Here is a 13,798-nt window from a genome sequence, read left to right as displayed (position 1 = left end):
AGTGCATAATTTGCATTTAGTGAATAAGAGAGGGGTGGGGGAAGGGGTCGAAACTTTAAAAATGATTGAAGGTTGGTGCTGTGTATCTTCCAGTCCTTAGAACTTGCAAGGCAGGGAGCTGACACAGAGTCAGCTCCAAAAATCCACTCTGTCTCTCCCCCATGCTCCCTGTCACACTCCACCCCACCCCCCTCTTTTGAAAAGCACCTTGCAGCCACTTGAACGCTGGGATAGCTGCCCACAATGCACCACTCCCAACAGCACTGCAAATGCTGCAAATGTGGCCACACTGCAGCGATGTCCCTACACAGCTGTACGAAGACAGCTGTAACTCCCAGCGCTGTACAGCTGCAAGTGTAGCCATACCCATAGATGCAGCCACTGGCTTGGCATTTTGATACCACAGTGAGAGGTGCCTTGGACACCTAAGAGTTACTTCAGTTTCTAAAACCAGTAGCATCTTTGTATTTGCTTAGGAAACCAACTATATACAATTAGGAGGAGGGCGGGAAGAGCATGGGAAGAATGAAAGAGGGCAGCCTGGCATGAGAAGGAATAATGTTCAAGTTCTAATCTATGCCAAAACAGTGAGAGGCATTAAGCTGTTTGCTCAGCTAGGCAGATGGCTCTCTTCAGTTGAAGTTATTTTAGAAGGTAGGATTTTAGAACACAATTTACTGTGACTTTTCCCTTCATTTGGACAGAGCCACCTAATTCTTACTCTTTGCCGTTTATATCTAAAACCATCAGTACAGACAGACAGCTGTTAATCACACCCTCAGATGGGAAGCACCCGCATCTCTCTGGCTGCTCCTAGAATTGTAGCAGATTTTCTGGTTGTATATTATATACATCACCACCACCACCAGCAGCAGCAGCAGCTGTGATTAACACATCCCTGCAATGGTCCTTTAGCTCTACTGACAGCTATGCCACGAATCACAGCGCAAGCTAGGGCACACGATGGTACTGCTTCACAAGCTTTCCAACTCGACAGAGGGGTTGTGAAGGAGAAAGGGAAGAAAAGAAAAAGTAAACATGATAATGTGTTATTTTCTAACAATAATAGCTGAGCAGTCATGCTTTGAATTAAAATAGCAGCCCATTGACTAATGGGGCCTAGGAATGTGGTAACCGTTCAGTTCCACCCCCTGTAACACAAAGCACAGCTTTTCAGCCATTATTGGCTTCAGGAGTCTCAAATGCTATCATTATAGCCTCAATTGCTAGACACTGCAGTAGGCAGCATATGTGCTCTTTAGAAAAGGAGTGAAGTCTACACATTTGCTTGGGTATAGGCCATTCTTTAACAGAACAGTTCAGCTCCATAAACCCTAATCCAGAGCCACAAGGTCTGAGGGGATCTTGGAAATCATCTTTTCCTTCACAGAATTTCTGAAATTAAAAACAAAACAGAGTTAGGCATAACTAGTGAAGTCTCATCCTGCATGTAGCTCCTTCATTTGAAAGCACTTTACAAACTACAGAAACAAATCTACACCCAGTGCCAAAATGCAGCCATCTTTGGGCAGAATATGATAACTATTTTCCAGTTTACAACATCATCACGAAACAGTTTAGCTCAGAAAGTGAAGAGCATAACACCCAACTGAAACTTCAGGGTTTTTTTGGGAGGCAGATCATCATTACACAAGGTGGTTATACTCAGATGCTGTGGCTATACCTGGATTGAAGAGCCCATATACATTTAATGCTCATACATGAACAGAGCTTTGCCTCCGATGTAGGGGGAAACGGCACCTTCCAGCAACAGACACTTCCTAGCTCCATGCTGTTGTATTGGCTCAGTTCTAACAACGATTCAGCAAGTGGTGCCTTTTCAATAAACACCACTTCCTGCAACACCTTGCTCTCACGCAAACTACTTCAGCACTATGGGGAGGGCTCTGAGGACTACAGACCAGGGGTGAGCAAACTTTTTTGGCCTGAGGACCACACTGGGGTTTTAAAACAGCCTGGCCCCAACCCCCTATCCGCCCCCTGAATGCCCCCCTCAAAACCGCCAACCCATCTAACCCACCCTGCTCCTCGTCCCCTAACTGCCCCCTCCCGGGATCCCAGCCCCTATCCAACCCCCCTGCTCCCAGACCCGTGACTGCCCCGACCTCTATCCACACCCCCATCCCCTGACAGGGCCCCCCAGAACCCACACTTTTCCAACCCTCTGTTCTCCATTCCCTGACCCCATCTACACCCCCACCCCGATAGGCCCCCCAGGACTCCCACACTTATCCAACCCCCCTGGTTCTTTGTCCTCTGATCGCCCCCTCCGAACCTCTGCCCCATGCAACCGCCCCCTGCCCCTGTCCCCTGACTGTGCCCCAGGACTCCTCACCCAACCCCCCGGTCCTGGCCTCCTTACCATGCCGCTCAGAGCAACATGTCTGGCAACCGCGCCGCTCGGCCAGAGCTAGATATGCTGCCGCTCTGCTCAGCAGGAGAGCGCAACTCCATTGCCCAGAGTGCTGGCTGTGGGGGAGGGAGAACAGCAGGGAAGGGGCCAGGGGCTAGCCTCCCTGGCTGGGAGCTCAAGGGCCGGGCAAGACGGTCCTGTGGGCCGAATGTGGCCTGCAGGCAGTAGTTTGCCCACCTCTGCCCACTCTGAAGTGGAGTCTAATGCATCCACAATAAACCCAAAGTTTTAACTAAAACCAGATTTGGTGACAGTTCTCAGAGATGCCAGGTCAAGCTGAAAGTGATCCATTCACCTTAACTTTGCCATTAAAATTATTAGACTGCAATGCTAGGGAACAGAACAACCAATAGCAATTCAAGAACAAAACCCAAACTTGATCAATTATTTTCTACAGATTCTGATCTCTTGATGAACAGCAATACTCCCTACTTTGGACTATTAGAAATTATACACTTGCTTTCAGGGCATAGAGATATATTAGCTGATTTCAGCATGCACTGTGACTTCATTGCAAAGTCGTCGTCTGTTAAAACAAGAGGCTCTTTGGCATATACAAAAAACTTACTAAATATCATTGCAAGAAGACCCACAGACCCAAATTCACTTCTTACTTGGCCAATTAAAATGAGCCAGCCATGTTGTTCCCCTGGTTTTGTAATGACACAAGCAAGTCATCTATTTTCTCTATACACTGATTAGTTGTCATAGATGAAGGTAGTGGAGAATTCTCAGATATCTGCTGGGACAGAAGTGTTGTCACTGCAGGTTGCCCCTCACTCTGTGGCTGACCTGGCTGACTTATAGCCATCAGCTGATCTGGCAATGCAGATGGTCCAGAGGTTAAGAGCTGGCCACAGTCTGTTAAGAAAGAAATGAACATAAATACAATAAATGATTATGATAATCCCTAGCTCTCATCTAGCACTTTTCACCAGTAGATCTCAAAGGGCTTTACAAAGGTCAGTATTGTTATGCTCTTTGACAGGTGGGGAAACTGAGGCACAAAGTAGTGAAGTGCCTTGCCCAAGGTCACCCATCAGGCTAGCAGCAGGGCCAGGAATAGAATCTAAGTCTTCACACATGGATATTGAAACTTGGAAATCCATTTATAAAAAGAGTTTGTTAACATACTAGTGTAAACATCTTTATTCAGGTCCAAGTCTGCAGAAGAGGATGCACAAAGTACACATGCTTTGCATTTGCATCAATTAGGCATCCAAGTTTGCCAGTGTACAAGGACAAACTGGGATTAGTACAAGAACTTTTGAAGGTCTGGGCTTCTGTTAAAACTACACTATTAAATCCCAGCAACCAGTGGGAAGTGTGCCTGGCCTCTTTCAGTATTAGCTATGTATGCATCCCCTTTCAGTTCAGTCACCAGTATCCATCTACACACTAGATAGCCATAAATCTGCAACTGCCATTAGCTATCAGCTTCCCCCTTGCTTCTGGCAGTACATTCAATGACCCAACTGCAGACGAACTGCCAAACTTAATCCACACAAGTCACAGAACTACTTCAACACAGCATGTATTCAGAGGTAACAGTAGATATGAATAAAAGTATTATGCTCTCCAGAGAGCCAGTTAAATGAATACATGGGTGGCCCCCACATGGTTCAGCAACTCAGGGATTAGAGGCAGTGGGTAGCAGTTCTGGATTGTTATCTGATTTAGTGCTTGGTAATTGACAGAGGCAGAGGATGCTGTCCTTCTTTACGAAAAGGACTGAGGCACCGGCTGGTGAAGCTGACTTGCAGATGAACTCCCAGGCATGGTTTTCTTGCAATGCAGCCAGTTCAGGCTCTGACATTGCATATATTCATCCAAATGGAATCTTCACCTGACTGCAGTTCTATGAGACAATCACAGTCCTGATGTGGGGGAGGCTTTCTGCATCCTTCTACTCAAAGACATCAGCATGGTCACAGTACTTGGGGGGAGTTCCATAGTTCTTTCAGTAGGCATTTCAATGTGAGTGATTATACCTACTTGGGCCTGGCTGCAACACTTACTGGTCCTTGGCTAAGCCTTTGACAGTATTCTGATGGGAAAGTGACCTATTCTTGCCAGCAAATGAGGGCGATCATTAATGGTTATCCAGGAGATGCCAAGGATCAGGGGAAAATGCAGGGAATGGATCACACTAAATTGTATTATTGCTTAGTGTTCCTGAATAAAGACCTCCAGGGGGACAGTCTTTTCCATAACTGGACCTGAAGACATCTGGGAGCCATCAATAGTCTGTCATGTCTGCCATGGACTTCTGTTGTTGTAATTGCATCCATAAAATTGTCCGCTGGTCTTGAATTGATGAAGGCCTATTGGAAAGGAATCTGTTAGATGTCCCCCTGGATTGACAGCTCAATAGGCACCTACAAATGCGAAGCCCCTGGATGGAGCTCAGGATCTCTCTCAGAGAGGATTAGAGTACAGGGAAATTCTCTTCTCTCAAGGACCAGGCCGATTCCCCCCATCTGTGCTTGGACTGGCTTGTTTCCCCAAGTTGCATCGTGTTTGTACTGGGAAGGCCGAGATGGCGTGACCAGGTTTGCCACAGTAGAAGCACAGGTGGTGCTGAAAGCACTGTTTTTTTTTTCATGACTGAGCTGTTGACAAGCTGTATCAGCTTGTATAGGTTCACCAGGTGATACAGAAGATGAGGTCATGGTATGTGGGTAGAAGGACTGCAGGGAACTTCTCTTCTCCTCCATTCAGTCTTGCAGCCGATAGTCTATGCAGATGGCAAGATCCATAAGGGCATCTAGGCCAGTAGACATCGCTACACAAGCCAGCTAGTCTTTGATTTCTTTCCGCAAGCACCACCAGAACCGGTAGAGCTGTGCTGCTTCATTCCAGTCTGTATCCACTGTGAGGTGGCAGAAGTGTGCCCTTGGCTGCTCGAGCTCAGCAAGGGTCAAACTTGATTGATGTTGATTGGAGAAAGGCACTGCAGTTCAACAGCACCGGCTATGGCCTTTCAGCAGGGGAGGCCAGTCTAATGCATCTCCTGTAGGCAGGCTGATTACGAAGGCCACCTTGGATTAGTCAGAGGCATAGCTATTGAGACACATCAGAAACAGAAGGTGGTACTGACTCATGAAACCCTTGAACCACTGGTGGCTCTCGCTGAAACATTCAGGCAAGGATATCGCAGGCCCCTGTTCAGGGCAAGGCACTGCAAGTGGTGGTCGCAGCATGGTATTCTTGAAACTGAGCTGCCCCACTTGCTTCTGCAGCCACTACTTCTCCCTGATGAGCTGCACGACTTGGGCTTACAGTGCTTGATGCATCCAGTGACTGTGGTGGTGCTGCTGGGCCATACTTCTCGCACTGGGCTCAGTCCCATAGCATTATTGTGGTCCAAATAAGCTGTCATGGCTGGGTTGTGGGTAGCCAGACCTGGTGGTCAGAGCCAGAGTCCACACTCAAGAGACAGGAGTCGAGAGTCAGCTTAGTCAGGATACCGAGAGGTCAGAAGCAGGAGACAAAGTTGAGATCAGGACCCTGAGTTGGGAACCAGAGTCAGGCTGGGTCAGAATACCAGGAGTCACAGCCAGGAGACAAACTGGAGATCAGAACCACATATCAGATGCCAGGAATCATGCTGGGTCAGGAAGCCAGAAACTCAAATCGGGGCAGCAGGAAGCACAAGGCACACAGTTCAGAACAGGGAGCAGCCTAGTTGTTCAGACAGCTTCTTGTTCCTGCTGCTCGCTTAAGTAGGGCCAGTGGGACAATCAGCTGCTCTGAGACTCCACTAGTAGCACCTCTGGGGTAGAGCCTCAAACTGGGACTGGTCTTCCTGGCAAGCAGTTGTTGGACTGTCAGCAGCGGCCAGGTGGAGGGTTGGAGCATGGCTGCTCCTGCAAACCCAGGTTCAAGATCCATGCGTCATGACAACTACACCTGAACGCCTACTTTTGGAAGTACTCTTAAATTGCCATATATTCCATGTCACATTACTATAGGGTATCAGGAGGATATCAGTACAGTGCTTTGAAGAAATAAAAATGCTTTAAAATAGGGTAAGGTGCCTTTTTCTCGGTATATGTACTAAAAGGAGTTCCATTCACCCTTAAACACAGTTAGAATTACTTTATATTGAACACGGACTGGAATTAAATGCAGCTGGAGATTTATCATGACTGGCAAGAAACTTCAGAATAGGCATTAACAGAGTTGATCACTACTTGCTAGGTAAAATAGGAACAAACATGTGAAGCATTAGTATAAACTTTTGCAGAACTTCATCTTCATAGATTGGCTTCATTCTGAATTCTCTGAAGTTTCTGCTGCATTTAGATAATATCTCTAGAGATTAAGCAATTCAGAACTGCACATGGCTGTAAAATAAAAGTTGTGTACATTCATCAATCGGTTATTGACATTTTTGAATATGATCTTATGTACATGTACTCCCATGAATTTCATTCACTCATGTTAAAACTAAAACTTGCCCTGCTTACACTAGGACTGTAAAATGCTAGCTATCATTTGTTTAGAAAAAAATTCCTACCATGGACAAGCGTAATCATTTTCCCAGTTTAGATAAGCGCTATTGCTGAAGGATTTTAATTGGTTATTTATTATAGAAAAAGATGATAGAATTAAAAAAACCCCAAAAAATAGCAGATGGCGTCCTGTCCTGCTAATGAAATCAGTGGGGAAACACAGAGGATCAGACTATCCAGGTCTCAGCAAAACACAGTACTTTTTCCTGAGAGGTATTCATTTTAATTTCACAAACTACTTTAGAGAAAAGCATACTGCAGAGCAATTAAATACTTAATATATATTAGTTGGTGGGTGGGTGGGTGGGTGGGTGTGGGTGAGTGAGTGTGGTGTGTGTGTGTGTGTCTGTGTGTTTAAAAGGTAACCCTAAGTAACAGAGAGTGAAGAAACACTGAAAACTGCATGGTGGGAAATGTATGTTAGCAAATACCAGCTAACACCAGTATAACTTACTAGGACTAGACTACATGCAGAACCAGATGCGTGTTGTTTAAATACATCAGTTGTGCCATTTATTCACTGTTTCCAGTTAATTAAATGCACTACATTGAATACATTCCCTGGCAATCATCCCAATTAAAAAGGTATGCCATTTCTCAGGGAGGCGATTAAGTGGATCCTACTATACTGGCAGCTACATAGGGTTCTATAAAGGCTAGTCTACACTGGCAATGTTAAAGCATTGCACATGGTCGTGACGTAGCGCTGGCTCTAAAAAATTCACCTCTGTGAGAGGTGTGGCTCCCAGTACTGGTGCACTGTCTACACTGGCGCTTTGCAGCGCTGAAATCAGACATCAAGAATTGTAACATTCAAAAACCGTAGGAGAGCACTTCAATCTCCTTGGACACTCAATAACAGACTTAAAAGTGGCTATTCTTCAACAAAATTCAAAACAGACTTCAATGAAGAACTGCAGAACTGGAATTAATTTGCAAACTTGACACCATCAAATTAGGCCTGAATAAAGACTGTGAGTGGCTGGGTCCCTACAAAAAATAATTTTCCCCTTTGTTGATACTCACACCTTGTCAACTGTTGGGAATGGGTCACATCCACCCTAATTGAATTGGCCTTTTTAGCACTAACATGGCATTAGCAAAATTGATACATGAATACTGGGGACAATTCTGGTGTGACATTTTTAAAAGGACATTGAAAAGCTGGAGAGAGCACAGAAAAGCACCACAAAAATAATTTGACAGTTGGTTTAGCTTGTTAAAGAAGAAGATTGAGAGAGAAGTTGATTAGAGTATGCAAGTACCTTCGCAGGGAGAAAACACGGGGTACTAACCAGCTCTTTATTTTAAAAACAACTTCACTGACTTTGAAACACGTCCTTTTATTACCTCTGTATAAGTATTAAGCATGAATTAACTATTTAGAACAGACCCTCTTCTATGAAGCCTAACTCTGAGCACAGATTTCACATTTTCCTTTCCACCACCATGGTTTCATAGACAATCTTTAATATTTTGGGATAAATGGTGTATATCCAACAGAAATGCAACTGTATTGGCTTATACACACGTAAACTTTTTGCATGTTCCACTGAAGATGACAGAAGTTTCTCAAAAGGCATGGGTGTTATTTACTTATTTCCTGCCTTTAATGACTAACACTTTCAACAAAAGGACCGTAACCATTACCACTTAGCACTTTACACCTCTACAGAGTTGTACAAACACAATTACATTTGGTAGCCTCCAAAGTAGCTGTTTTTCTAAACCGTAATATTAGAATCAAGGATTTTTAACACTTACTATTTTGAATCCCAAATAGGAATATTCCTGAAGTCTGTTGAGATGAAGCAGGAGAATTCTGCAGCTGGTTGATAGCACTTCCGGTTGTATTGTGAAACAAAGAAGAGTTGCTGTGCAGGAGAAGCAGCTCCTTGAATACCTGTCATATTGTTCTGAGAAGTAGATGGGAGACTGCTGCAGCTCTTGCTGGCTCATGCTATTCTGCAAGGCAGACATGGAAGCTGAAGAGATGAAGAGGGTGACTTGCTGCTCTTGAGAACCTGGTGATCCTTGAACCAACTGAATCTGGGGTGAGTTTGAAACATGGTGGGCTGCTGTGTCTCTGGCTGGCTGGACCCAGGATTCTGAAGTGGAGTCACTGTTGTTTGACTCTGGAACTGCATGGGCTGTTGATCTTGATTCATTGGCGCCATATTGGATTGTGCATGAAGAGAGATTGATTCTGCTGCTCCTGATTAGTGATTGGATTTTGATTTGGGTTGAAATCAAAGTCTGTTTCTGAGAAGCAACTGTACTCGTATTCTGAGTACTGAACATCATGTCTGCTGTTTTTTTTTTTTTTGATTTTTTTTTTTTGGGATGGGTTTTGTGTTGCTTTTGCTGCTGTTCTTGGGATGGAGGGCTACTTTGAATAGCAACCATTGAATGTTGAGACTGGAAGATAGCCCCTTGTTGGTTCTGGGGCATTGTACTAGATTGGAGGGAGCCTAATGATACTTGTGGCTGAAACAACCCTGCTGAGTGGGCTGAGCTTGGGGTTGATCCTGGGGAATCATAGGGTTCTGAATGTGGGGTATCTGTGCCTGCTGCTGGAAAGAAGGTGTGCTCAGTGTTTGTGGCTGTCTGAAGTGGAGAAATGGAATTCTGTGTTGTAAAGAATGACATCTGTTCTTCTTGAGTTACAGGATTGTTCATTGAATTCTGGGAAAGGAACATATTGGCTGATTGCTGGTCTTGAGGTACAGAAGAGCTCTGCAATACACCCATTGTGTTCTGGGAGTGGAACATTGGAGGCTGCAATTGGTCCGAAGAAGAAGAAGTGGTCTGATTGTGGACAATGGAATTTGGACTATGAAAAATAGACCCTTGTCTTTCCTGGGATATATTTTGAGCATCACCAATGGGATTCTGAGAGTGAAAAAGTTGAGCCTGTGAATGTGGGGACTGCTGCATGAAACTCCCTGACTGAAGAGACATAATTTCCCCACCTTGCTGGAACAGTCCAGCTCCCTGCTGTTGAGTTCCACCTGCCTGAACGGCCATCATGTTTTCCGTAGATGAAAAAAGGTTAACTTGAGGCTGACTTTCCCCACTGTGTTGCATCTGAACCATGGTCTGAAACACATTGTTTTGCATCTGTTTATTCTGTCCAGAAGCTTCTTTTCCATCTGCAGAACTCGATGTCTGAAACATGGTAGAGCCATTTGTCGAGACTTGCTGCTGAGCAGTAGTAGTTTCATTTCCTGAAACACCAGAAGATGAAGAGAATAACTCACATTGCATCTGCATGTCTTCGCTTGTTGATAGCCCACTTAGCAAGTGGGAAGCTTGCTGGTAAACAGGGGACTGCTGGAGGTTTCCATTTCCCGAAGCTGCTGAGGAGAACAGATCCGACTGCATCTGTGTTGCAGCCTGGCACATACTTTGCTGCATTCCAATCACCATTGCTGCAGAAGTCTCCATTGCCTGCTGCTGCTGCTGCTGATTGGTCAATGAGTTCTCAGGCTGTGGATGTACATTTTCAGCTCTTCCAGACAAAAGATTCTCTTGCCTGGAATGGACTGCTGTCTCTGATGAGGAAAATATCCCAGGAGTTACACGGGTTTGGATTTGACCAACTTGCTGAAAAATGTCTGCACTGAGCTGCTCTTGAACATCCTCACTACTGTCTGACCCAGAAAACAAAACAGAAGATAACTGCTGTTCAGCTTCCAGGACTTGCTGGACCAAATCAACATCTCCACTGCTTCCACTGGCAGTGCTGGCTGGAAAATTGCCAGCTTGCAGTTGTTGTATAGTGTTCTGTAACTGACTCACACTGTTTGCTGGTGAGAAAATACTTGATGAAATTTGTTGCTGTAGTGTCTGTGCTGGTTCTGATAATGTTGACTGTTGTTGCTGCGAAGCCTCAGTTAACTGTGACAAAGTAACTACAGTGCTGTCTGATTGTAACACCTCTCTGGATTGGGACTCTCTAGTTTGGAACTGTGCCGCTTGTTGCAATAGTGCATCACTATTCTGCAGTTGGCTGGGAGCAGAGACAGCTGGACAGCTACCAGGCTGTGAAATGTCCTGCGTTTGGATAGTAGTCAGAGTCTCTGGATTATACACTTTAGGCTGTATCTGCTGCTGTTTTTCACACTCAGAAGGTAAATGAGAAGCAGCAGTTGAAAAGATTCCATTTCCTGATATGCTGGACATATTTTCTAATGTTTGTTGAGTTGGTCCAACCACCTTTGTAGCCTGGTGGGAAAAAAAAAAAGCAGTACACATTAAAAAGTGTATAGGATTACTCTGGTCATGCTTAGAAAACTTCACTGATGCCTCAGGATATGGTTATAGTTAATAAGATGACTTGCACTGCCACAAGAGATCAGTCAAATACTGTAGCTGATTTTAAAAGGGGATTCAAAATTTTAACCAATAACATTTGTTATGATGATGCTAAAATAAGAACAATCAAACCTTTTGTTTCACTGCATAAACTGATACTGAATGGAACCAGGAAGGAATTTTCACTCCTGTACTCTGCAGAATTGGCTAGATATATGAAGTGGGGGTTTATTCACTTTTCTCTGAAGTATCAGATAGTGGACTAGTGTAGACAAAACACTGGACTTCATGAACCAGTGGTGTGATCCAGTACAGCAGGGGTAGGCAACCTCTGCCATGCATGCCGAAGGCGGCACACAAGCTGATTTTCAGTGGCACTCACACTGCCAGGGTCCTGGCCACTGGTCCGGGGGGCTCTGCATTTTAATTCAATTTTAAATGAAGCTTCTTAAACATTTTAAAAACCTTATTTACTTTACATACAACAATAGTTTAGTTATATATTATAGACTTATAGAAAGAGACCTTTGAAAAACATTAAAATGTATGACTGGCACACGGAACCTTAAATTAGAGTGAATAAATGAAGACTCGGCACAGCACTTCTGAAAGGTTGCCAACCCCTGCAGTACAGCAGGGAAGGGTTATGTGCATCAGTGTGGGAAACTCCTATTTGTGAAGCGATAAGCCAGATGTAGGATAAAATAACTTGCTCAGTTTTTGGTTTTGAGCCATTAACAGTAAAAACAGTAAAAGCTGATAGTAAAAGCTGATCAGTATGGGAAATTGGTTTGCAACCCTTAACTTTTAAGCTGATTTTTGTTCTGACATTGGGGAAGCACGTCTTAGAATCCAGACAGTTTTTCCTTCGTGGGAGGTCATCTAAATTCTTAGCAAGAAGTGGTAGCATTCATTTCATAGACATATAGGTCAACAGCTTCAAACTTGGATGCAAAAAGTTTAAACAATTGCATATTTAGGCAATTGTGTAAAAGTTGACCTGATTTTCATAGCTGATAAGCACTTCACAACTTACCTGTATATTTTGCTTTTTTCCTTTTTGCTGCTCCTCATTCTTCCAAGTCAACAGAAAAGGCTGCTGCTCAGAACAGGTCACTATTAGTAGCTTTCTGGAGGTTGGCCGTGTTTGATTTTATGGCTGAACACAGTGCAACAGGAGAACAGAGACTCTGGGCCAGCAAGCTACTAATGGAACTCGTACACCTGTGCTGTTCCACAGTCTGTTTCACTGAGGACACAGTGCAGGTGTCAGAGCGCTGTTGATGACTTTTACGGGAATCACTCATTGCTTTATGTGCATGTCTGGATTACAGGTTTGACTGGATTTGTAGTTTTCACTACTCTCCTATTTCTCTCCTCTGCTACACACTACCATGAAATAGTCTGACATGCTGTCATGCTCGAAGCTGGGATAATCAGAATAGTGGGCTCATAATTTAACTTACCTTGAAAATCGTGGGAGATCTTTTTTCGGCTGTAACTTCCATTGGAGCCACATCTTCATTCTTAATCACACTGGTCGGCATAAGTGGAGTTATCAAGGCACTAGGGAGAATATTTACTTTATCCAGGTTACAGCCAGTGGCGCCTACTGCTGCAAAACACAAAAAGAGTTGATAAAATGTTATCCTGCATTAGTCTCTAAAAATCATGGCTCAATGTATTGACTCCTTAGTGGCAGACTACTAGGGAGATGGTGGCTCTTTTCCAGTACAGTTTTGCTGGGATGTCATAAGCTTTCCTCCTCACAAGAGGATGGCATGCTAAAAGGAGAGAGATCACTATAAAAATCAGAAACCTTGAAACAATCTTGGAATACACATTAAACCCCTTAAAATCAAACAATTGTCGTGTCAGATAAACAGGATTTTAAACAACAGCAATGCTATACTTTTGCATTTCACGCAAGGATACATTTCTAGATCAGGAGACCCATACTTCAGTTGTCTAAATTACAAACTTCTAGGGTCAGGAAGTGATTTTCCAGATTGAAATCACTTAATTGTATTGCATCTGAGAAACAATCTGGTTTCAGGATATGTTTGCACAACGGCAAGTTCACAAAGCAGTTTGGTTAAGTCTTCACTGGGGTGAAACACTGTAAAACAAAAATCTTGGCCCGATCTCTATGTCAACGTCATAACGCAGTATGTAAGAAAGATCTAACTTTGTCCTCTACATGTTTCTAAACTCGGAGGGCAAGCTTCTTGAGGAATGTTTTTTTCAATCCTAAATCCTTTCTAAGCTAATTGTAAATTGTGCCTAACACCAACTGCTATTCTGGATGCGAATAAAAGGGAATTATTTAATTTCAAAAGTTTGCTGAAACTGCAAGTCTCAGACCAAGAAGTAAAATATGAAGCCTGAATTCAATGAAGTGCTAATCTTTTTTATCAAAAGAGCTGTTATCTTTTGCATTTATCATCATCCCAGACCCAAAATCAAGGCTATGAAACAATTTCCGGTTTTTAATGTACACACAACATAACAGGACACTGACTATGAACAG

At 43.9% G+C, this 13,798-nt stretch overlaps 1 protein-coding gene across 1 annotated transcript in view; it reads right to left on the bottom strand.

Moving 5' to 3' along the window:
* Positions 1-297: 297 nt before the first annotated feature.
* The window catches only part of NFAT5 (nuclear factor of activated T cells 5), a 161,774-nt gene continuing 148,273 nt past the window's right edge, over positions 298-13,798 (bottom strand). Inside the window, 11 exon segments of the mRNA XM_030582298.1 lie at positions 298-1,395; positions 3,049-3,295; positions 8,716-8,825; positions 8,827-8,874; positions 8,876-9,014; positions 9,017-9,145; positions 9,148-9,207; positions 9,210-9,446; positions 9,449-9,537; positions 9,539-11,178; positions 12,735-12,883. Of these exon segments, the coding sequence (XP_030438158.1) occupies positions 3,057-3,295; positions 8,716-8,825; positions 8,827-8,874; positions 8,876-9,014; positions 9,017-9,145; positions 9,148-9,207; positions 9,210-9,446; positions 9,449-9,537; positions 9,539-11,178; positions 12,735-12,883 (2,840 nt within the window). The 3' untranslated portion in view covers positions 298-1,395; positions 3,049-3,056.

Source organism: Gopherus evgoodei, chromosome 12 (genome assembly GCF_007399415.2).
Source record: "Gopherus evgoodei ecotype Sinaloan lineage chromosome 12, rGopEvg1_v1.p, whole genome shotgun sequence".
Taxonomy (NCBI): Eukaryota; Metazoa; Chordata; order Testudines; family Testudinidae; genus Gopherus; species Gopherus evgoodei.
The sequence above is the reverse complement of the archived record's forward strand: the minus strand, read 5'-3'. Positions and strand labels throughout refer to the sequence as shown.